Source organism: Alexandromys fortis, unplaced genomic scaffold, assembly GCF_014885135.2.
Source record: "Alexandromys fortis isolate MF-2015 unplaced genomic scaffold, M_Fortis_MF-2015_v1.1 scaffold_218, whole genome shotgun sequence".
Taxonomy (NCBI): domain Eukaryota; kingdom Metazoa; phylum Chordata; class Mammalia; order Rodentia; family Cricetidae; genus Alexandromys; species Alexandromys fortis.
This window is the reverse complement of record NW_026068112.1, coordinates 2,075,949-2,092,677: the sequence shown is the minus strand read 5'-3', so window position 1 is coordinate 2,092,677 and position 16,729 is coordinate 2,075,949. Positions and strand designations below refer to the sequence as shown.

The window sequence follows — 16,729 nt, the reverse complement described above, 5'->3', positions numbered from 1 at the left end:
AAAAAAAAAAAAAAAAGAGAGAGAGAGAGAAAGAAAGAAAAGAAAGGAAAGAAATAATATGAACCAAGGCAAAGAGCCGGTAAAGTCAGTTTGGGGGTAGGCAGAGCCATGTATGCCATCAGCCAAGCATGGCCTTGCTAAGCCAGGCACAGTGCTGAGGGTGCAGATGTGACTTTCAAAACCGAATCCAGATGCACGTACATCTAACCAGTGGGACCAGCTGCTGGGGGTGGAGGGAGCATAAGGGAGGGGTATCCCAGTTCAACAACAGCAGGAAGACATTTTTGCTCTGGCAAACCCTGACTCTCAATCCCTCCTAACCCATCTCCAGCTGCCACCCAAAGGGAAACTCCGGAGCCTGTGCAGCCAGCATGTGGAGAAGCTGCAGCTCTTCCAGCGCCTCCACCCCATCGTAGTCCAAGCTGCCTTCCCTCCTCTCTACAAGGAGCTCTTCAGCGCTGACTTTGAGCCCCCGAGGGGCTAACCAAGAGACCCCAGGACAGACAACTGTCTGCTTCCTTCAGCTGATGGATGGCCCTGTCTCCCTGGACTCTGTTCCCTCAGCTTCCCCCTTCTCGCGCTCTATGGGGGGTGGTCTCCCTAGGAGTGAGCAAATGCTAAGCCTCCAGGCTTGCCTGGCAGAAAAACAGTAGCAGGTGACCATGAAAAGGCTTGTTATGTTTGATTTCCCATAAGTTCCACCCTGGCTTCCAGAAGGTGTGGGGTAGATGGGACATAAAGGCCTGTAGGATGACCAAGTCAAAGGAACAGGGGGATAAATCAAGATACCCAGGATGAAGAGAACTCAATTCTGAGTTTGAAAGCTAACACAGTCCTTTGAATACCTCATTGTACTTCCCCTTGGACTCCAGCTGGGGGAGATGGATCTAGCTCAGACTAGTGGTGGCAAGCAGCCAGAAAGACGTGTATATAACAAGTATCCAGATCCTTGAGATTTTTCTGCCTTCCTCCTTCTTAGTCCAGTAAAGAAGTCATTCGCCACCCTGCCTTTTTCTGGGACCTGGATATGTAAAGAGTAATGATGGGGTAGAAATGAGGGGCCAGGATAACGGGTGTGGAGAGAGGGGACAGTGGAAGCCGAGAGTATCATTGACAGAATTAGAATGCGAACCTCTGTGTGCACTTTGAAAGCCAGCTTTGTTAGCACACTCTAACCAGAGAGACATCCACACACACAGATGGAGCACAGAGCGACTCTGCCTGCAGTGACACACCTTTGTAGACACTTTTCCAATGGTACAATCTCTCCCTTGAGGTCACAGCTCAGAGAGGCCTGGAGGCGAGGGGTCTTAGGTCTACAGGATATCAGAGCATACTTTCCCAGCTCCAACTGTCTTCTGTCCCAAGAGCTATCCCTAAGAGAAGCAGAAGACTGGACGCTGATCAGCCAGAGACACCCACGGACCTGCTGGCACTGGGAGGATGCCCTGCCCTCAGCCTCTATCCCGCTCTCTCTATGAGGAAAGAGGGCAATGCCGCCCCTGCTCTGTGCCTGTGGGCCACTGAGTCCAGCATGGGGGAATGACTAGGAACAGGGCAGGGACCTGTTTCTCTTCCATAATCTTGCTCAGAAGTTCTCTCAGCTTTGTAAAGCTGCTGACTCTCCTAGGAGGTGGAAGCAGCAGCAGAGAGGGAGGGAGATTTTTTTTTTTCCTCTCAGGGAAGGGTTTGGCTAGATAAGCATAAAACCCTACTTATGCATTCTTTATAAAATGATTTTAAAGGCTGGAATTTGTGTGTGTGTGTGTGTGTGTGTGTGTGTGTGTGTGTGTGTGTGTGTGTACAAAGGTGCAGGGCACGTGAGTTGGGTGGTGGGAGACCTAAATGCGACTACTCAGGATGTATGCTTGCTCTGAAGTCTTGTTGCCCTGTCAAGTCGGTAATCCATCTGTTTTATAGGAATTTTAGCCCCCCAGATTCTTCCCCAAACCAAGCAGTCCCTCCGGGAGACTTGGAAACTGATGCTCAGGTACCCAGCACTGGAGGAATGACAAACTAAGCTGCAGGAAAATATTCTGGACTGAGAACTTCCGACAAACGATACCCACAGGCCCGTTTAGATATAGAGATTGCACAGAATTGCCCTGCATCTAAGAGACTAGAAACTGTAGAAGCGGCGACCCGGGAGCTCTCTAGCTCCCCAGGAGGAATCAGGATGTCAGAACTCTTTCAAGCTTCCCAGGAAGTCTCAGTGGCAGACCCTGCCCCATCCCCAGAGTCCCCTCTTCATTTCCTCTCCCCCCTCCCTCCCCGCCACCCCATTCCGTCATCCCGTAGTGGCGCTTGCTGCAGCCCTCCCTGGTCGCTTTATTTATTTATTTTGCACCAACCGGGTTGCTGCAGACTCATTCTCGCCTGGTTTAAAACGAGAGAAGAGGAGAGAGAGACTAGAGAGAGAGACAGAGAGCGAGAGACAGAAAGAGAAAGAGAAGAAATGCTTTCTGGCTCCTTTCTCTCTCTTGGTCTTGGCGGCGCGGCCGCAGTAACAGTAGAGGCGGCGGCAGCAGCCACAGCAGTCCCGCCAGCGGGCTGATGCTGCAGGCTGCTGGGGAGTGGGGAGTCATACGCACAGGGGAGCTGGAGGGGCCAAGGTGCAGCTCGGATGGGACAAGCCCCAGCCTCGGAGAGATACAGCGCCCAACTTGGTGCCACCCTCCAGCTTCTCCGGTAAGTGCCCCTGCCCTCTTTGCGGAAGTCTCAGCTGCCCTTTCCCAAGGCATTCCCAAAGACAAGGCCAGGCTAACTATGCCTGTAAAGGAAAGGGAGCTTGCACCCCTCACCCCCAGCCAACCATTCAGCCCCACAGGACTGTGATTGGAAAACTAAAACGTCCCAGGCAACCCTGTTGGGGAGGACTCCAAGGAGACCACCCCTCCTTCTCCCTAGTGTTCCTTCTACCCCTACAAAGGGTTTTCCCCCTACAGTCAGTGTGGGTGTTCCTCCTAAGTGACCCTCTCCATGCAGGTCCCTACGCCTCAGTCAGGTGTACTTTAAAGTGGATATGTGTCCATATGGGTCTGTGACGGTCACATAAGAGACAAGAGACAAGCTCTGTGTCCCTGAAGGAACAATGCCCCAGACTCCAGAGGGAGAGACCAGAGGCCAGTCCTGCAGCCACAGAGGATAAGAAAGGGAGACTATGGTTCAGTTAGCCACCTTATAAATAGATGGTGTTGGCCAGAAGCCCCCAGCCACTGGGCCAGCAGGCTTAGGGGACCAGGAGGCGATGCATGGAAGCAGGAAGGAAGGGAGCTGGCACACATGCTCCACTGCACTTTTGCTGAATGCAGAGCAAAGGATGAGCAGGAACTGCAGCAACAGAAATGACAAGGTGGACTTCCCAGAACAGGCCCAGGAAGAGGAGAGGCCAGAGATAACTGTGAAAGGGTCGGGAGCAGATTTAGCAGTCCTTGCCCCTTGCCAGTCTTTCCCCTCCACAAATCACCCCACAACAGTTTCCCGCACCCCTCATCCCCTGCTCTTTCCGCTAGCCTCCATACTGAGGATTGAACTTGGCATTGCCCAGTTGCTATGATCCTCTGAAGTGGCTGGAGGAGACTCTCCAGAGTGTAGGAAGGAAAGGGAAGCCACAGCTCCTCCTGTGTTCCACATGGAAGAAAGTAGGACATGCAGCAGAAAGCTGACTCCACAGGACCCAGAGAACCTGAAACCCCAAAGTCCGGAGGTGCAGGACCTGCAGCCAGGGGAACACAGCAGGCGGCCTGCAGGAATGTCGGCTTGTCCCACTTCTGTCCCTTGGCCGTGTCTTTCTAACTCTAATATTCCTCTCTCTGAGGTCCCTGTGCATCAGCAAGGCAAGCAGAAGCACTCAGCATTTAAGATGCCTTTGTCATCATGGTCACCACCTGCCGATACTGCCCAGGCTTCTGATACCCAGAGACCCACTGTATACAGATGGGTGCTGTGCATTGCTTATATCCAGGTGTCTGCTATGCTAGCCAGTGGTTCCCTTCCTCCCACCCATGGCACCTGGTCATTGCTGTCTCTCCCTCTTTCTCCATGCTTCCTTGGATCACATTTCTAGTGTCTTGTCAGGCAGCTCAGGCAGAAAGAGGTCTAAGCTCTCCTGCAGAGGCACAGATTCAAAACCCCAGTGAGGGAGGACAGAAGAGAAGCCCAAAGCAAAACCTCAGTATCCTTTGGATAGTTTCCACATCCCAATCCCTCTATGAAGGAAGAGGTGCTCTTATAAGGGATCCCCAATCTCATTGTCCAGTGCTGCTGCACTCTGTTCCGTAACTAATACACAGCCGGGCTTGCCATCCACACACATTCTGGGTACACCAGCTTGACTAGTCCAGAGCCTGGGCCCGGGGGCCAGGCTGGAAGAGGGCAGAGACTGGAGCAGAGCTGAAACTTGTATGTATGTCCCTTTGCTTCTGATGACTGTCAAGGTGAGGACCTCTTTCTGGTCTGGATGGATCTCTCTGAGACTTAGGTAAAGTTGTATGCACAAAATACAGGAGAACAAGAATGAGACACACACCTTTAACCCCAGTGCAGAGTCCGGGGACCTCTGAGAATTCAAGGCCAGACTGGTGTACAAACTGAGATCCGGGACAGCCCGAGCTGTGACACAGAGAAACCCTGTCTCAAAAACAAACAAACAAGCCAAAAGGGGTGGGTGGGGATGAGAGGAACAGAACAGAGTTCTGATTGCTGAGAACAGATGTCACAGCAACAGGACCTAAGGTATTCCTGGTCTCATGAATATAAAGGAGATGCAGGGAAAGTTCTTTCCCTACTACTCAGTCCCTTAAGCCTTCCACCACAGAAACCAGCTGGACTAGGGACCCATGCATGGGAAGTTCATGCCTGGTTATCCAGGGCTGCAAGGGAGACATTTCCCCATAGGAGGGACCTTAAGAAGCGCCAGGGAGGCAGTACAGGTTTCCCAGGTTTCCCTGGTTGTGTGACACACTTGCTGGCAAGATGGAGTCAACAGGCCACTTTTTCTCCCCTTAAGGAGGCTCAGGGAAGGGCAGGGTCATCGTCTTCTGAAGCCTCTTTGCAAAAAAGGCCATGTCATCGTCTATTCCAGGCCTCGGGGGATGGACGCAGCCACTGCTCCGAAGCAAGCCTGGCTTCTGTGGCCCCCACTCCTTTTCCTGCTCCTCCTACCTGGAGGCAGCAACAGTAGCTGCCCTACTGTGTGTGACTGCACCTCCCAAACCCGGGCAGTACTCTGTGCCCACAGGCGACTGGACGCTGTCCCTGGAGGGCTTCCACTGGACACAGAGCTCCTGGACTTGAGCAGAAACCGCCTGTGGGGGCTTCAGCGGGGCATGCTCTCCCGACTGGGCCAGCTCCAAGAACTGGACCTCAGCTATAACCAGCTCTCTACCCTTGAGCCTGGGGCCTTCCATGGCTTACAAAATCTACTCACCCTGAGGCTCCAGGGCAACCGACTGAGAATTGTGGGTCCTGGGATCTTCTCAGGCCTATCTACACTCACACTGCTGGACCTCCGCCTCAATCAGATTGTGCTCTTCCTAGATGGAGCCTTTGGTGAGCTAGGCAGCCTCCAGCAACTGGAGGTAGGAGACAATCACCTGGTGTTTGTGGCTCCTGGGGCCTTTGCAGGGCTGGCCAAGCTAAGTACCCTCACCCTGGAACGCTGCAACCTCAGCACGGTGCCTGGCCTAGCCCTTGCCCAGCTCCCAGCACTAGTGACTCTCAGACTTCGAGAACTGGATATTGAGAGGCTGCCAGCGGGGGCACTTCGAGGGCTAGGGCAGCTAAAGGAGCTGGAGATACACCACTGGCCATCTCTGGAGGCCCTGGACCCAGGGAGCCTGCTTGGGCTCAATCTGAGCACCCTGGCCATCACCCGCTGCAATCTGAGCTCAGTACCCTTCCAGGCACTGCACCATCTGAGCTTCCTCAGGGTCTTGGATCTGTCTCAGAATCCTATCTCAGCCATCCCAGCCAGAAGGCTCAGCCCCCTGGTCAGGCTCCAGGAGCTCAGGCTGTCAGGGGCCTGCCTCACCTCCATCGCTGCACATGCCTTCCATGGCCTGACCGCCTTCCACTTGCTGGATGTAGCAGACAACGCTCTTCAGACCCTAGAGGAAACAGCCTTTCCTTCTCCAGACAAACTGGTCACCCTGAGGCTTTCTGGTAACCCCCTAACCTGCGATTGCCGCCTCCTCTGGCTGCTCCGCCTCCGGCGCCGCCTGGACTTTGGCGCGTCCTCCCCTGCTTGTGCTGGCCCCCAACACGTCCAAGGGAAAAGCCTAAGGGAGTTTTCAGACATCCTCCCTCCAGGCCACTTCACTTGCAAACCAGCCCTGATTAGAAAGTCAGGGCCTCGGTGGGTCATTGCAGAAGAGGGGGGCTATGCTGCTTTCTCCTGCTCTGGAGATGGAGATCCAGCCCCCACGGTCTCCTGGATGAGGCCTCAGGGAGCTTGGCTGGGAAGGGCCGGGCGAGTAAGGGTCCTCGAGGATGGTACACTGGAGATTCGCTCCGTGCAGCTGAGGGACAGGGGAGCCTATGTCTGTGTAGTCAGCAATGTCGCTGGGAATGACTCCCTGAGGACCTGGCTGGAAGTTATCCAAGTCGAACCACCGAATGGCACTGTCTCTGACCCCAACATCACCATGCCAGGGATCCCAGGGCCTTTCTTCCTGGACAGCAGGGGTGTGGCTATGGTGCTGGCAGTGGGTTTTCTCCCCTTCCTCACCTCAGTGACCCTCTGCTTCGGTCTGATTGCCCTTTGGAGTAAAGGCAAGGGCCGGGTCAAGCATCACGTGACTTTTGATTTTGTGGCACCCCGGCCTTCTGGGGATAAGAACTCTGGGGGTAACCGGGTCACTGCCAAGTTATTCTGATCTTGTCTTCCATACGGAAAACTCCCCGAGTCCACTTCAGAAGCCAAAGGGAAAGGCAGACTAAAGTCTCTTGAACCATAGCTTCCTGTCAAACAACACAGCCTCCCACACCTGTGGCCTGCATTCCGAGAACTGCTCTAGCTGAGGACAGCACGGTCACCTCTTCACCTTATCGCCAAGACAGCCCCCACCTGGTGCCCCCACACCAGGCAGGAAAGGAACACAAGGCTCCAGTCTGCTCTTCACACACTTACATACTCACAGACTCACACACTTACACACTCACACACTTACACACTCACACACTTACAGGACCAGCTGCTAAACACAACCGTGAGATTATCTCAGAAGTGGAGCTGGGAAGTACCACAAACGGCTTAGAGTCTGCTCACCATGCAGGCATTTTCCCTTTCTTTTCTGCTACCCAGTGCCAAATTCAGTCAGCGCCCCTGGGTGCAAGAAGGAAGTAGAGTCAAGGATTCAGCAGATGCCTGGGACTGTGGCCTGACTACTTTCTGGCATTCTGCCTGCAGGAGCCTCGGCCACCTCCCTGACTGTCAAAAGCCACCACGGTGGCAGCGAGACATGATCTCTGGGACTTTATTTACTTCTCTCTACTTCTTCCCCTCCCAGCTTCCCTCCCTGTTCAGTTAGCGGTCATCTGGCTCCACCTAACCAAGCCTGGCACAAAGGGTGAGGGGGCCCAAAGGCCTGCAGAGGTCAGCCCCCCTTGCTGCTCTCGGTTTGCTACCTTTCCCCTTTCCCCATTTCTCTAGAGCAAAAGAAGGCAAGATTCTCCCACCTTTGAAGGGATCCCTATGCAGCAATCTCCTGTTTCACATCTTCAGACTTCCTAGTGTTGCCGATCCCAAGCGTGCCTGAAGAAAACTCCTAGGGAACGGCCAACAGACACAGAATGCAGCTGGGAGCAAGGACGGAGCCCTGTAAGCCACAGTGAGAAGTGGAGGGAAGAGGGCAGCAGCTGCCTGGATGCGTCCCATCAGCCTTGGCTCCCTCGGCTGGATTTAGTGTGGCCCTGGTGGGAACTTGTCCCTGGATAAATGTGGATAAATGTCACCTCAAAGAGCAAGCGGTGTGAGAGGTAGAATTGCTGACTGCTCACAGTGCGCACAGTGCGCTTCCAACCGAGGACAGAGCCCCAAAGCACAGAGATGCTGGGAGCTCTAGACAGTGACAGCATCAGAAAGGGAGGAGGAAAAAGGAGGCAGGGAGAAGGGGAGGAGAGACTGACAAATGGAGTCATGCAGCCCTAGGGAGCCTTTTTCTCTTGGCTGCAGCATCTACCCAATGTTCTTAGTTTCCTTCCTCCTTGCTGAGTCCCTGCCACCTCACAAAACACCATGTGCTTTCTAGTGGCTGCTGTTGCCCTTGCTAGGAGGAGACACCACTTGCTGCAAGATTCCTATGTCAAGCTGTCCCTGGCCGTTGAGCGCAGCTGGCGGCACTGAGCCAGCAAAGCTGGACTGAGAGGACCCAAGCACACAAGCACTTGAGAGCGCCAGAAGTGGCTGTAAGAGTTTAGGTGTTTATAGAGCAAGGCTGGAGAAAAGGACATTCCCGAAATCCCAACCTCCTCCATGCCCTCGCGGTCCAAAGAGCAATTCTGCAACCTCCTTCTCTCTCTCATCTACCAGCAGCTCATCAGGTTGCCACCTGGGAGATGCCTGTGGATTGCTCCCCACTCCCCCTATTCTGAGATTTATCTTTTTTATTTTATGTGGATGTATGAGTGCCTGCATGCATGTATATGCACCATATGTGTACTGGGTACCCACAGAAGCCAGAAGAGGACATTAGATCCCTGGAACTGGAGTTACAAATGTTTGTGAGCCAAGATCTGGGTACTGAAAACCAAACCCAGGTCCTTTTGTAAAGCAGCGAGTGCTCTTAACCACTGAGCCCTCTCTCCAGTCTCCTTCCCAACTCTCCCCCTCTTCCCCCACCATACACCCTTTTTCAAGACAAAGTCTTACTGGCTGGCCTGGAACTCGATATGTAGACCAGATTGACTTTTTTGTTGTTGTTTCATTTTGTTTTGTTTGTTTTTTGAGACAGGCTTTCTCTATAGCAGGTAGATCTCTGTGACTTCAAGGCCAGCTAGTTCCACGACAGGCTTGATAGCTACAGGGAAACCCTGTCTCAACAAAAAAAAAAAAAAAAACACCAAAGTTCCTAGGCTGTGAGGACCAACAGAACAAGCAAAGCCCTCTGGGGCCATTTCAGCTCTCCCCCATATAGGTCCCTGAAAGATAGGTCCCTCTAAGTCCTGACTTCCACCTTTCCTTTGCTGCTCTGGATCCTGTTCAACGATGAACATCCTGCAAAACAACACCCTCAGCTTAGAGTCACAGACTTGTCGTGAGACTGTCTGGTGTAAACTATGATGGTAAATGTTTCCGGTTATTCAGGCACCCAAAGCCATCCCAGACCTCACGAGTGCAGGTTCAGGTCTCGGGTCTTGGGAGCCTGTTTGCAGGGGTCAAGCTAAGGTGAGGGCTCAGGCTGCCTTTGCTCCCCACTCCCACCCACTAAAAACAAAGATAAAAGGGTTACAGTGTAACAGAAATGCTACAGCAGGTGCTATGGTCGTCCCTGTCCCCTTCCTCTGCCAGTACTTGTCTCTCAGGGTTAGGGGGGGACCTCTAGGTGGGACTCCTGGTCTAAGAAAGACAACTCAGGCTGAACAATAATGGCAGCCCACAAATCCTGTTCCTTCAAACCACTTTGTAAAGGAAACCAAGATGGAAGCCTTAGAGTGCTGTGGTAGAGAAGACTGAGACTCTCTGGGGCCACCTGATCAATCTGATGTAAAGACAGGACCACAGCACTAGCGTCCTGGTAGCTATTACTAGTTTCTGGTGGCGATTGGACTGACTCAGGAGGAAGCTGTAACTCTCGTAGCGGGGTGTGGGGGGGATACTGCTGATTAGGCTTACACAACACAGCCTTAGTTGAAAGGCCATTTCACATGGGGGGCGGGAGGGGGCGCTGGAGCTCTGGAACCAGGTACCTTGTCTGAGAATCCCGTGCTATCTAAAGTTGGCTTCTTTTTTAAAAATTATATTCATGTCACTGTGTGGGCACGTGCAACTGGAGTTACAGATGGTTGTGTGTGGTCCGGAATGGGTGCTGGGAACTGCTCGAGAATAGCAGTATAGACTCTTAACTGATGAGCCAACCCCCGTGCCCTAAAGCCCGTTTTCTGCTTTGGCTTACTGAGTAGAAACACCTGTCCACTGAATCTTCCAGGCAGCGCCGGCTTGGGCTCATTGTATCTACAGCCTCCTGAAGCCTGTTTAGAAGCCCTTCGAGGAAAGAGCAGCCTTTTAGGAGCTAGAAAGGAAAGAACTGACAGTCTATCCAATCCAGCACCTGGCAACTTCAGACCTGACTTATGCAGCTGAGGGAAAGGAGATGACAGACCCAAAAGTCAGTGACTTGGGAGAGTCTGAAGCCATTTCCTGTATTCCTTCTGCTCCCCAAACTCCCTACCAGACGGTCAGACAGAAACCCCTTGAAAAGTAATAACACCTGAATCTTTATTCCCCTGATTAAGGCATCCTCCCAGGGCTGGTGAGACAGCTCAGCAAGTGACGACTGATGTGACCTGAGTTCAATCCGTGGAGCCCACAAGGTGGAAGGAGAGACCCGGCTCCCTCCCTCCCACAGGTTGACCCCCAACACACGTACCCTAGCACGAGCATGACCACACACACGCAATTATTAAATAAATTTTAAAATATGTTTTAAAAATACTTCCTTTGTTGTGATTTTGGTTTTTAATCCCTCCTTTTAACATCTATTTCATTTCTTTTCTTGATCTCCCCTCCCCGGCACTGGAGCTGCAAGAGGAGAGGCCTGTAAAGAAATCATGTGCTCTTGATAGCAATGCTGAGCATCGTTCCTTGGATTTAAATATTCCACCTTTTTAAATTAAAAAATAACTAACTAGATGAGTTAGCAGATGACGGAGATTGCCGCCAACCGGAAACCTGATTTGATCCCCTGGACCTATATGGCGGGAGGGAGAACATTCAAAAGTTCTTCTCTAACGGCCACACAGTCATTCAAGAAAACACACTTTCTGACCAGCGTGGTCACACCATGGTGTGCACGTACACACAACTTCACTATAAATAAACCACTTAATTATTTAATCAAATGAAAATGTAAAAGGGAAACTAGAGAGACAGCCTAAAGTGTTTGCTGCTTTTGCAGAGAAGCTGAATTCAGACCCTAGGACTCATGTCAGTGGCTCACAACTGCCTGTAACTCCAGTTCAGGCCTCCACAGCTACCCAAATTCATATGAGCATAGCTACATACACATGAAAATATATAAAATACATTCAAACTGCTATAGTATATATCAGGCATTCAAATATCTAGGAATAATCAACCTTAAGACACATGTAGATTCTTCACGATGAGAACTTTAGAATACAGCAATGGGACAGGAAGATTCTCTATCATAAAGACAGCAATGCTCTAAAAGTAGGTGATTCTGCTGGGCGGTGCTGGCGGCACACGACTTTTATCCCCGCTATCGGGAGGTAGAGGCAGGCAGATCTCTGTGAGTTCGAGATCAGCCTGGTCTACAGAGTGAGTTCCAGGACAGCCAGGGCTGGTACACAGAGAAACCCTGCTGTCTCAAAAAAAAAAAAAAAAAGGTGATTTCAATTAAAAACAATATTAGCAATAAAAGGGAAAAGTAAGTTGTGGAAAATTCTCACATTGTAATATGACACAGCAAGGAAAATGAACAAAATTTATATATAAAAAGGCTAAATCTCATTGAAATAATGAGAACAGAAGAAGCCAGACACCCCCTCTTGAGGGAGTGATGCCAGGAAGGGATCATGAGTGGTTTTGGGGGCACTGGGAATGTTGCCTCTTGATTTGGATTTGGTGCTTGTTACAAAAAAAATTCCATTTTTTAAACTTCATCAAGATATATATTTAATGGCCAGGTATGGCAACTCATGCTTGCAGCCTCAGAACTCTTGAGGGTGAGACTGGAGGATTACCTTGAGTTTAAGTCCAGCCTGGATACTGAACAAGATCCTGTCATGGACCAACAAAGTGTACATTTGTCACTTCTATATGTACTATGCATCAATTTTTAAAACTATGTCAAAAATACATAGCATGTATCAATTCTTAAAATAGTGTGGTATTAAAATAGTGTAGATCAATGGGGGAAAAGAAGCTTAAAGAGAGGGCTGGAGAGGTGGTCCAGCTATTAAGAGCACTTGCTATCTCTTGAGACCTGGGCTTGATTCCTAGCACCCACATGGTGGCTCACAACCATCTGTAACTTCAGTTCTGTAGACCTGACACCTTCTGGCCTCTTCAGACCACCAGGCATGCGTGGGGTGCACAGACATACATGAAGATAAAACACCCATACACATAAGATTCAAAGATGTTTGGGATTGAGGGCTGGAGAGATGGCTCAGTGGTTAAGAGCACTGACTGCTTTTCTGAAGGTCCTGAGTTCAATTCCCAGCAACCCACGTGGTGGCTCACAACCATCTGTAATGAGACCTGGCGCCCTCTTCTGACCTTCAGGCATACATGGAGGCTGAACACTGTGTACATAATAAATAAATAAATCTTTTAAAAAAAACAATCAGAAAAATTTTAAAAAAAAGATGTTTGGGATTATAAAAGCAATATTCAAGAAACAATACAGAAAATGCAGTTGGACAAACCAAGCTGTATCTCTATCTCACAACTTTATGCCATAATAAATTCCAGAATTTTATACATTCAAAGATACAAAATACCTTTTTAAGGAAAACAAGAGTTTTTAAAAATAATTTTAACTAGTGAGAGACTTTTCTAGATGCAACATGAAACCCAAAAGTTATAAAAATATATTAATAAATTCAACTACACAAAATTGTACTGTGACTGTGGAAATGGTTCAGTCAGGTAAAGGCCTGCTCTGTGGAGGCCCAAAGAAGCCAAAGGTCAAAGTTCGGGGCTTATTTCTAGGTCATTCTCATTCAAGGTTCTTGTGCTTCTATGTTAGACAAAGGTTCCACCTAGTTGTAAACCAGAGAGTTTGATCTCGCAAGGCTATGGCTAACAGGTGTGGCTAGTTGCCAGCCCTTGTCCTCCTGAAATAGGGAAGAAGTTGGTTACCACCTAAAACAAAAGTCTAAGGATCCAACTCAGTTCCAATTCCCTTTATGAAAGTAATTTGGGATTATACCCAGGGAGTGCTTTGCCTACAGATTGTTTGGTCTGGAGCGTGAGTCTAAGAAGTGAGAATGGTGAAGCCAAGCAATAGTGGCGAATGCCTTTAATCCCTGCACTCTGGAGGCAGAGCCAGGCAGATCTTGGATTTCTGTGAGTTCAAAGCCAGCCTGGTCTACTGGAGCTAGTTCCTGGACAGGACCCAAAGCTACAGAGTAAGCCTGTCTCAAAAAATCAAACAAAGGCTGGGCGAGCTGGGAGGGCGCACACCTTTAATCCCAGCACTTGGGAGACAGAGGCAGGCGGATCTCTGTGAGTTTAAGACCAGCCTGGTCTACAGAGCTAGTTCCAGGACAGGCTCCAAAACCACAGAGAAACCCTGTCTCAAAAAAAAAAAAAATCAAACAAACAAACAAAAAAAAAGAAGTGAGAATGATGAATGCAGCCCCCTCCCCCCGTGACTTTCAATTTGTGTCAGTACAGTCTTTTGTTTTACTCCCACCTTTTGAGGCCACCAGTATATTAACCAGTTGGAAATTAAACACGGGCAAATTTTCAGTACTCACTGGAAAATTCCTTCCCGATACTATCCTATATGTTTCTGTGTTTTATTATTTTTGTTCGCGTCTTCATATTCTTTACTATAGTTCTATTTCCATGCCTCTACTCTGGAGAAAGGTATTTGTGTCGAGGCTGGCCCCTGACAGTGCTCTGAAAGCATTAGGCTCTAAGGTGGGGGTCCCCAGCACCCACAGAAAAAGCAGGGTGTAGTAGTGAATCTGGGAAGCTAAGGGACAGCTTGGTCTCTGCACCTCGCTGACCAGCTAGCCTACCCAAAACACCAACTCCAGGTTCAGGGTGAAACAGGTGAAACACTGTCGAAAGGAAGGAAGGAAGGAAGGAAGGAAGGAAGGAAGGAAGGAAAAAGGCGGGAAATGGTTGAGAAAGACGCCTGGATTCTGTGTCTGACCTCTGCCCCACCCACAAAAGTGTGGTTCACCTGCACATACACATATGCACCCCATACAAATATCACACCTACACAGAAATACTATAGTACAGCAAAACCATAAACAGTTTGAATTACATAGATTAGGGGCTGGAGAGGTTGCTTATCAGTTAAGAGCACTGGCTGTTCTTCCAGGGGACCCTGGTTCAGTTCCCAGCACCCAAATGGCAGTTCACAACCACTTGTCACATCAGTTCTGGGGAATCCAAAACCTTCTTCTGGCCTCCATGGGCACCAGGCACACATGGTGCACAGACATGCATGCAGGCAAAACACTCATAATCATAAAAATAAAAATGATTTAAATAAAAACAAAAGACAGAATAAACTGGAGAAGGGCGAAGTATTTCAAATTTAATGGACAATGAACAAAATATTAAGCTTCAATAACGAATAAAATATTAACAAGGAATGCAAACAATTTACAAAAAATACAGTGCATGTAAACATATTACATACAACCCTACTTACAATAAAGAAAATGAAAAATTGCAATGCAATGATAATTTCCAATGTCAGATTGTCTAAACAATTAAGGTGTGTGACCACATACAGCTTAAGTATGCTATCGAATAGGTCCTTTTCATAGATGCCTGATAGGTGCGAGAATTTTTTAACTTCTGTGGAAGGCACTCTGGCAATACTAAGTCAAATCCTTTTCAAAATTTGGAAAAATCTTGACAGAAAAATCTTTGCAAAGCTTTGTACATCCAAATGAAATGACAAGGCACACTTCTTTGAGCTGGTATTTCCATGGAGATGTAGTCCGTGGAGATACAGTTACGTGAGAGCAAAGAGAAGCTGAGCAGGGTGATATATGTCCAGGTGGATCTCTGTTTGAGGCACGCTTGATCTACAGAGAGAGACTCTGTCTCAAAACAAACAAACAAACAAAAACAAAGAAAACTGGTCTACCGCCTTGCGATGGTGGCGCACGCCTTTAATCCCAGCACTCAGGAGGCAGAGGCAGGTGGATCTCTGTGAGTTCGAGACCAGCCTGGTCTACAGAGCTAGTTCCAGGACAGGCTCCAAAGCCACAGAGAAACTCTGTCTCTGTAGATCAGGTTGAACTTGAACTCACAAAGATCCACTTGCCTCCGCCTCCCTAGTGCTGGGATTAAAGGCGTGGCCCACCACCACCTAAAAGATGGCTTGTCTTAAAAATAAAACATATTAAAAGTACAAAGTGAAGTATGCTTAAAAAACGTGTTAAAGTTCTGGCTAAATACATGTTTTACATCCATGTCATATCTTGAGATTTAACTATGAGGCAGAGAGGTATGTTGCTATGAAAAGCTTTCTAAACCAGGCGGTGGTAGCTCATGCCGTTAATCCCAGCACTGGGGAGGCAGAGGCAGATGGATCTCTGTGAGTTCGAGACCAGCCTGGTCTACAAAGCAAGTTCCAAGACAGGCTCCAAAGCTACTGAGAAACTCTGTCTCAAAAAAAAAAAAAAAAAAAACAAATTTACTAATTTATATGTGCAGCATGTTCTCAACATTTATATGTGTTTTAACTATGGCTTGTCTTATGAAAGTTTTCCCAAGAAACTGGTTGCATTGGTTACCTCTGAAGAAACATTTTCTCCAATAACTGTTGTTATTTGTGAATCTTCTAGGCAAATGCATTATTTATCCAAATATATATTTTTTGAATGACTAGAGGTCGAGCACGTCTAAGCCCCAGCTACTCAAGAACCTGAACAAACAAAATTTGAGGACAGCCTGGGCAACATACCAAGCACCAATCTCTAAAATAACAGTGCTAACAATAACGGGGAAATTGACCCAACGACTTATGAATAACCAGACACAATTTTGTATCCACTCAGCTATTGTTTATTGAGTGCTCATCACGCTCCAGGCATGCCAGGTGATAGCGCAAACCATCTTTCGGTGACGGAGCAACTAAGCCCTCTCCACAGTGCGAAGGCGGTGGCAGGACCAACCGTTCCTAACGGTACGGGAACTACCCAGGCGGCGTCTGGAATTCAGTTTTCCAAGCAAACCGCTGCCTACCAAAGCCTCCCCTTCTGCGGGGCCGGGGCCGGAGTCGGGGCAGGCGGGCCGCGCTCCACCCTCAGCACCCTTTCCCGGGTGGCCACTTTCTGTCCACATGGAGTGTCCGGGGCTCGGCCGCCGTGGTGAAGCGTCCGCCCCATGTCACTCCTTTACCGTAGTTGCTTTAACAGAATAGCAGGCCAAGAAGGGGGTGGGGAACGATCCAGGGAGAAATTTTTAACAGATCAGTGCCGCCACACCGCCCATCACGAGGCGGCTTCCCCCGAGGCCGCAGAGGTGATTCAGTAGGGCCGGGGATACCCATGAGTGACCCAGCCCCCGGAGCCGCGGAGCACTGCAGTCCCTCGCGGGCTGAGGCCGTACGACCTCCTCCGCTGGGAGAAGAACCCGGGACTGCAGGAGCCTGCAAGTGGCTCGGGAACGCTCAGCGGGTGCACGCTCCATCACCAGCTTCTGCTTCCCGCCGCTCCAACCGGCTAGCGAGGCGGGCGGGCTCGGGCTTTCCATCCGGGTAATTGGACTGCAGCGCGCAGCGGCGACTGTCACTCACGGCAGCCCGCGGCAGGATTGGCTGCCACGGGGAAGCGCGATTGGTCAGAC

The 16,729-nt window shown here is 49.8% G+C and overlaps 2 protein-coding genes across 2 annotated transcripts in view; both read left to right on the top strand.

Moving 5' to 3' along the window:
• The window catches only part of Rorc (RAR related orphan receptor C), a 26,951-nt gene extending 25,203 nt beyond the window's left edge, over positions 1 to 1,748 (top strand). Inside the window, exon 11 of the mRNA XM_050124557.1 lies at positions 332 to 1,748. Within this exon, the coding sequence (XP_049980514.1) occupies positions 332 to 484 (153 nt within the window). The 3' untranslated portion in view covers positions 485 to 1,748. The remainder of the gene's footprint in view (positions 1 to 331) is intronic.
• A 686-nt stretch (positions 1,749 to 2,434) lies between these two features.
• Lingo4 (leucine rich repeat and Ig domain containing 4) lies at positions 2,435 to 9,064 on the top strand. Its single transcript, XM_050124551.1, has 2 exons — positions 2,435 to 2,688; positions 5,084 to 9,064. Exons 1-2 carry the CDS (start codon positions 2,624 to 2,626, stop codon positions 6,873 to 6,875), a joined length of 1,857 nt encoding a protein of 618 aa, XP_049980508.1. The 5' UTR covers positions 2,435 to 2,623; the 3' UTR covers positions 6,876 to 9,064.
• Positions 9,065 to 16,729: the final 7,665 nt, after the last annotated feature.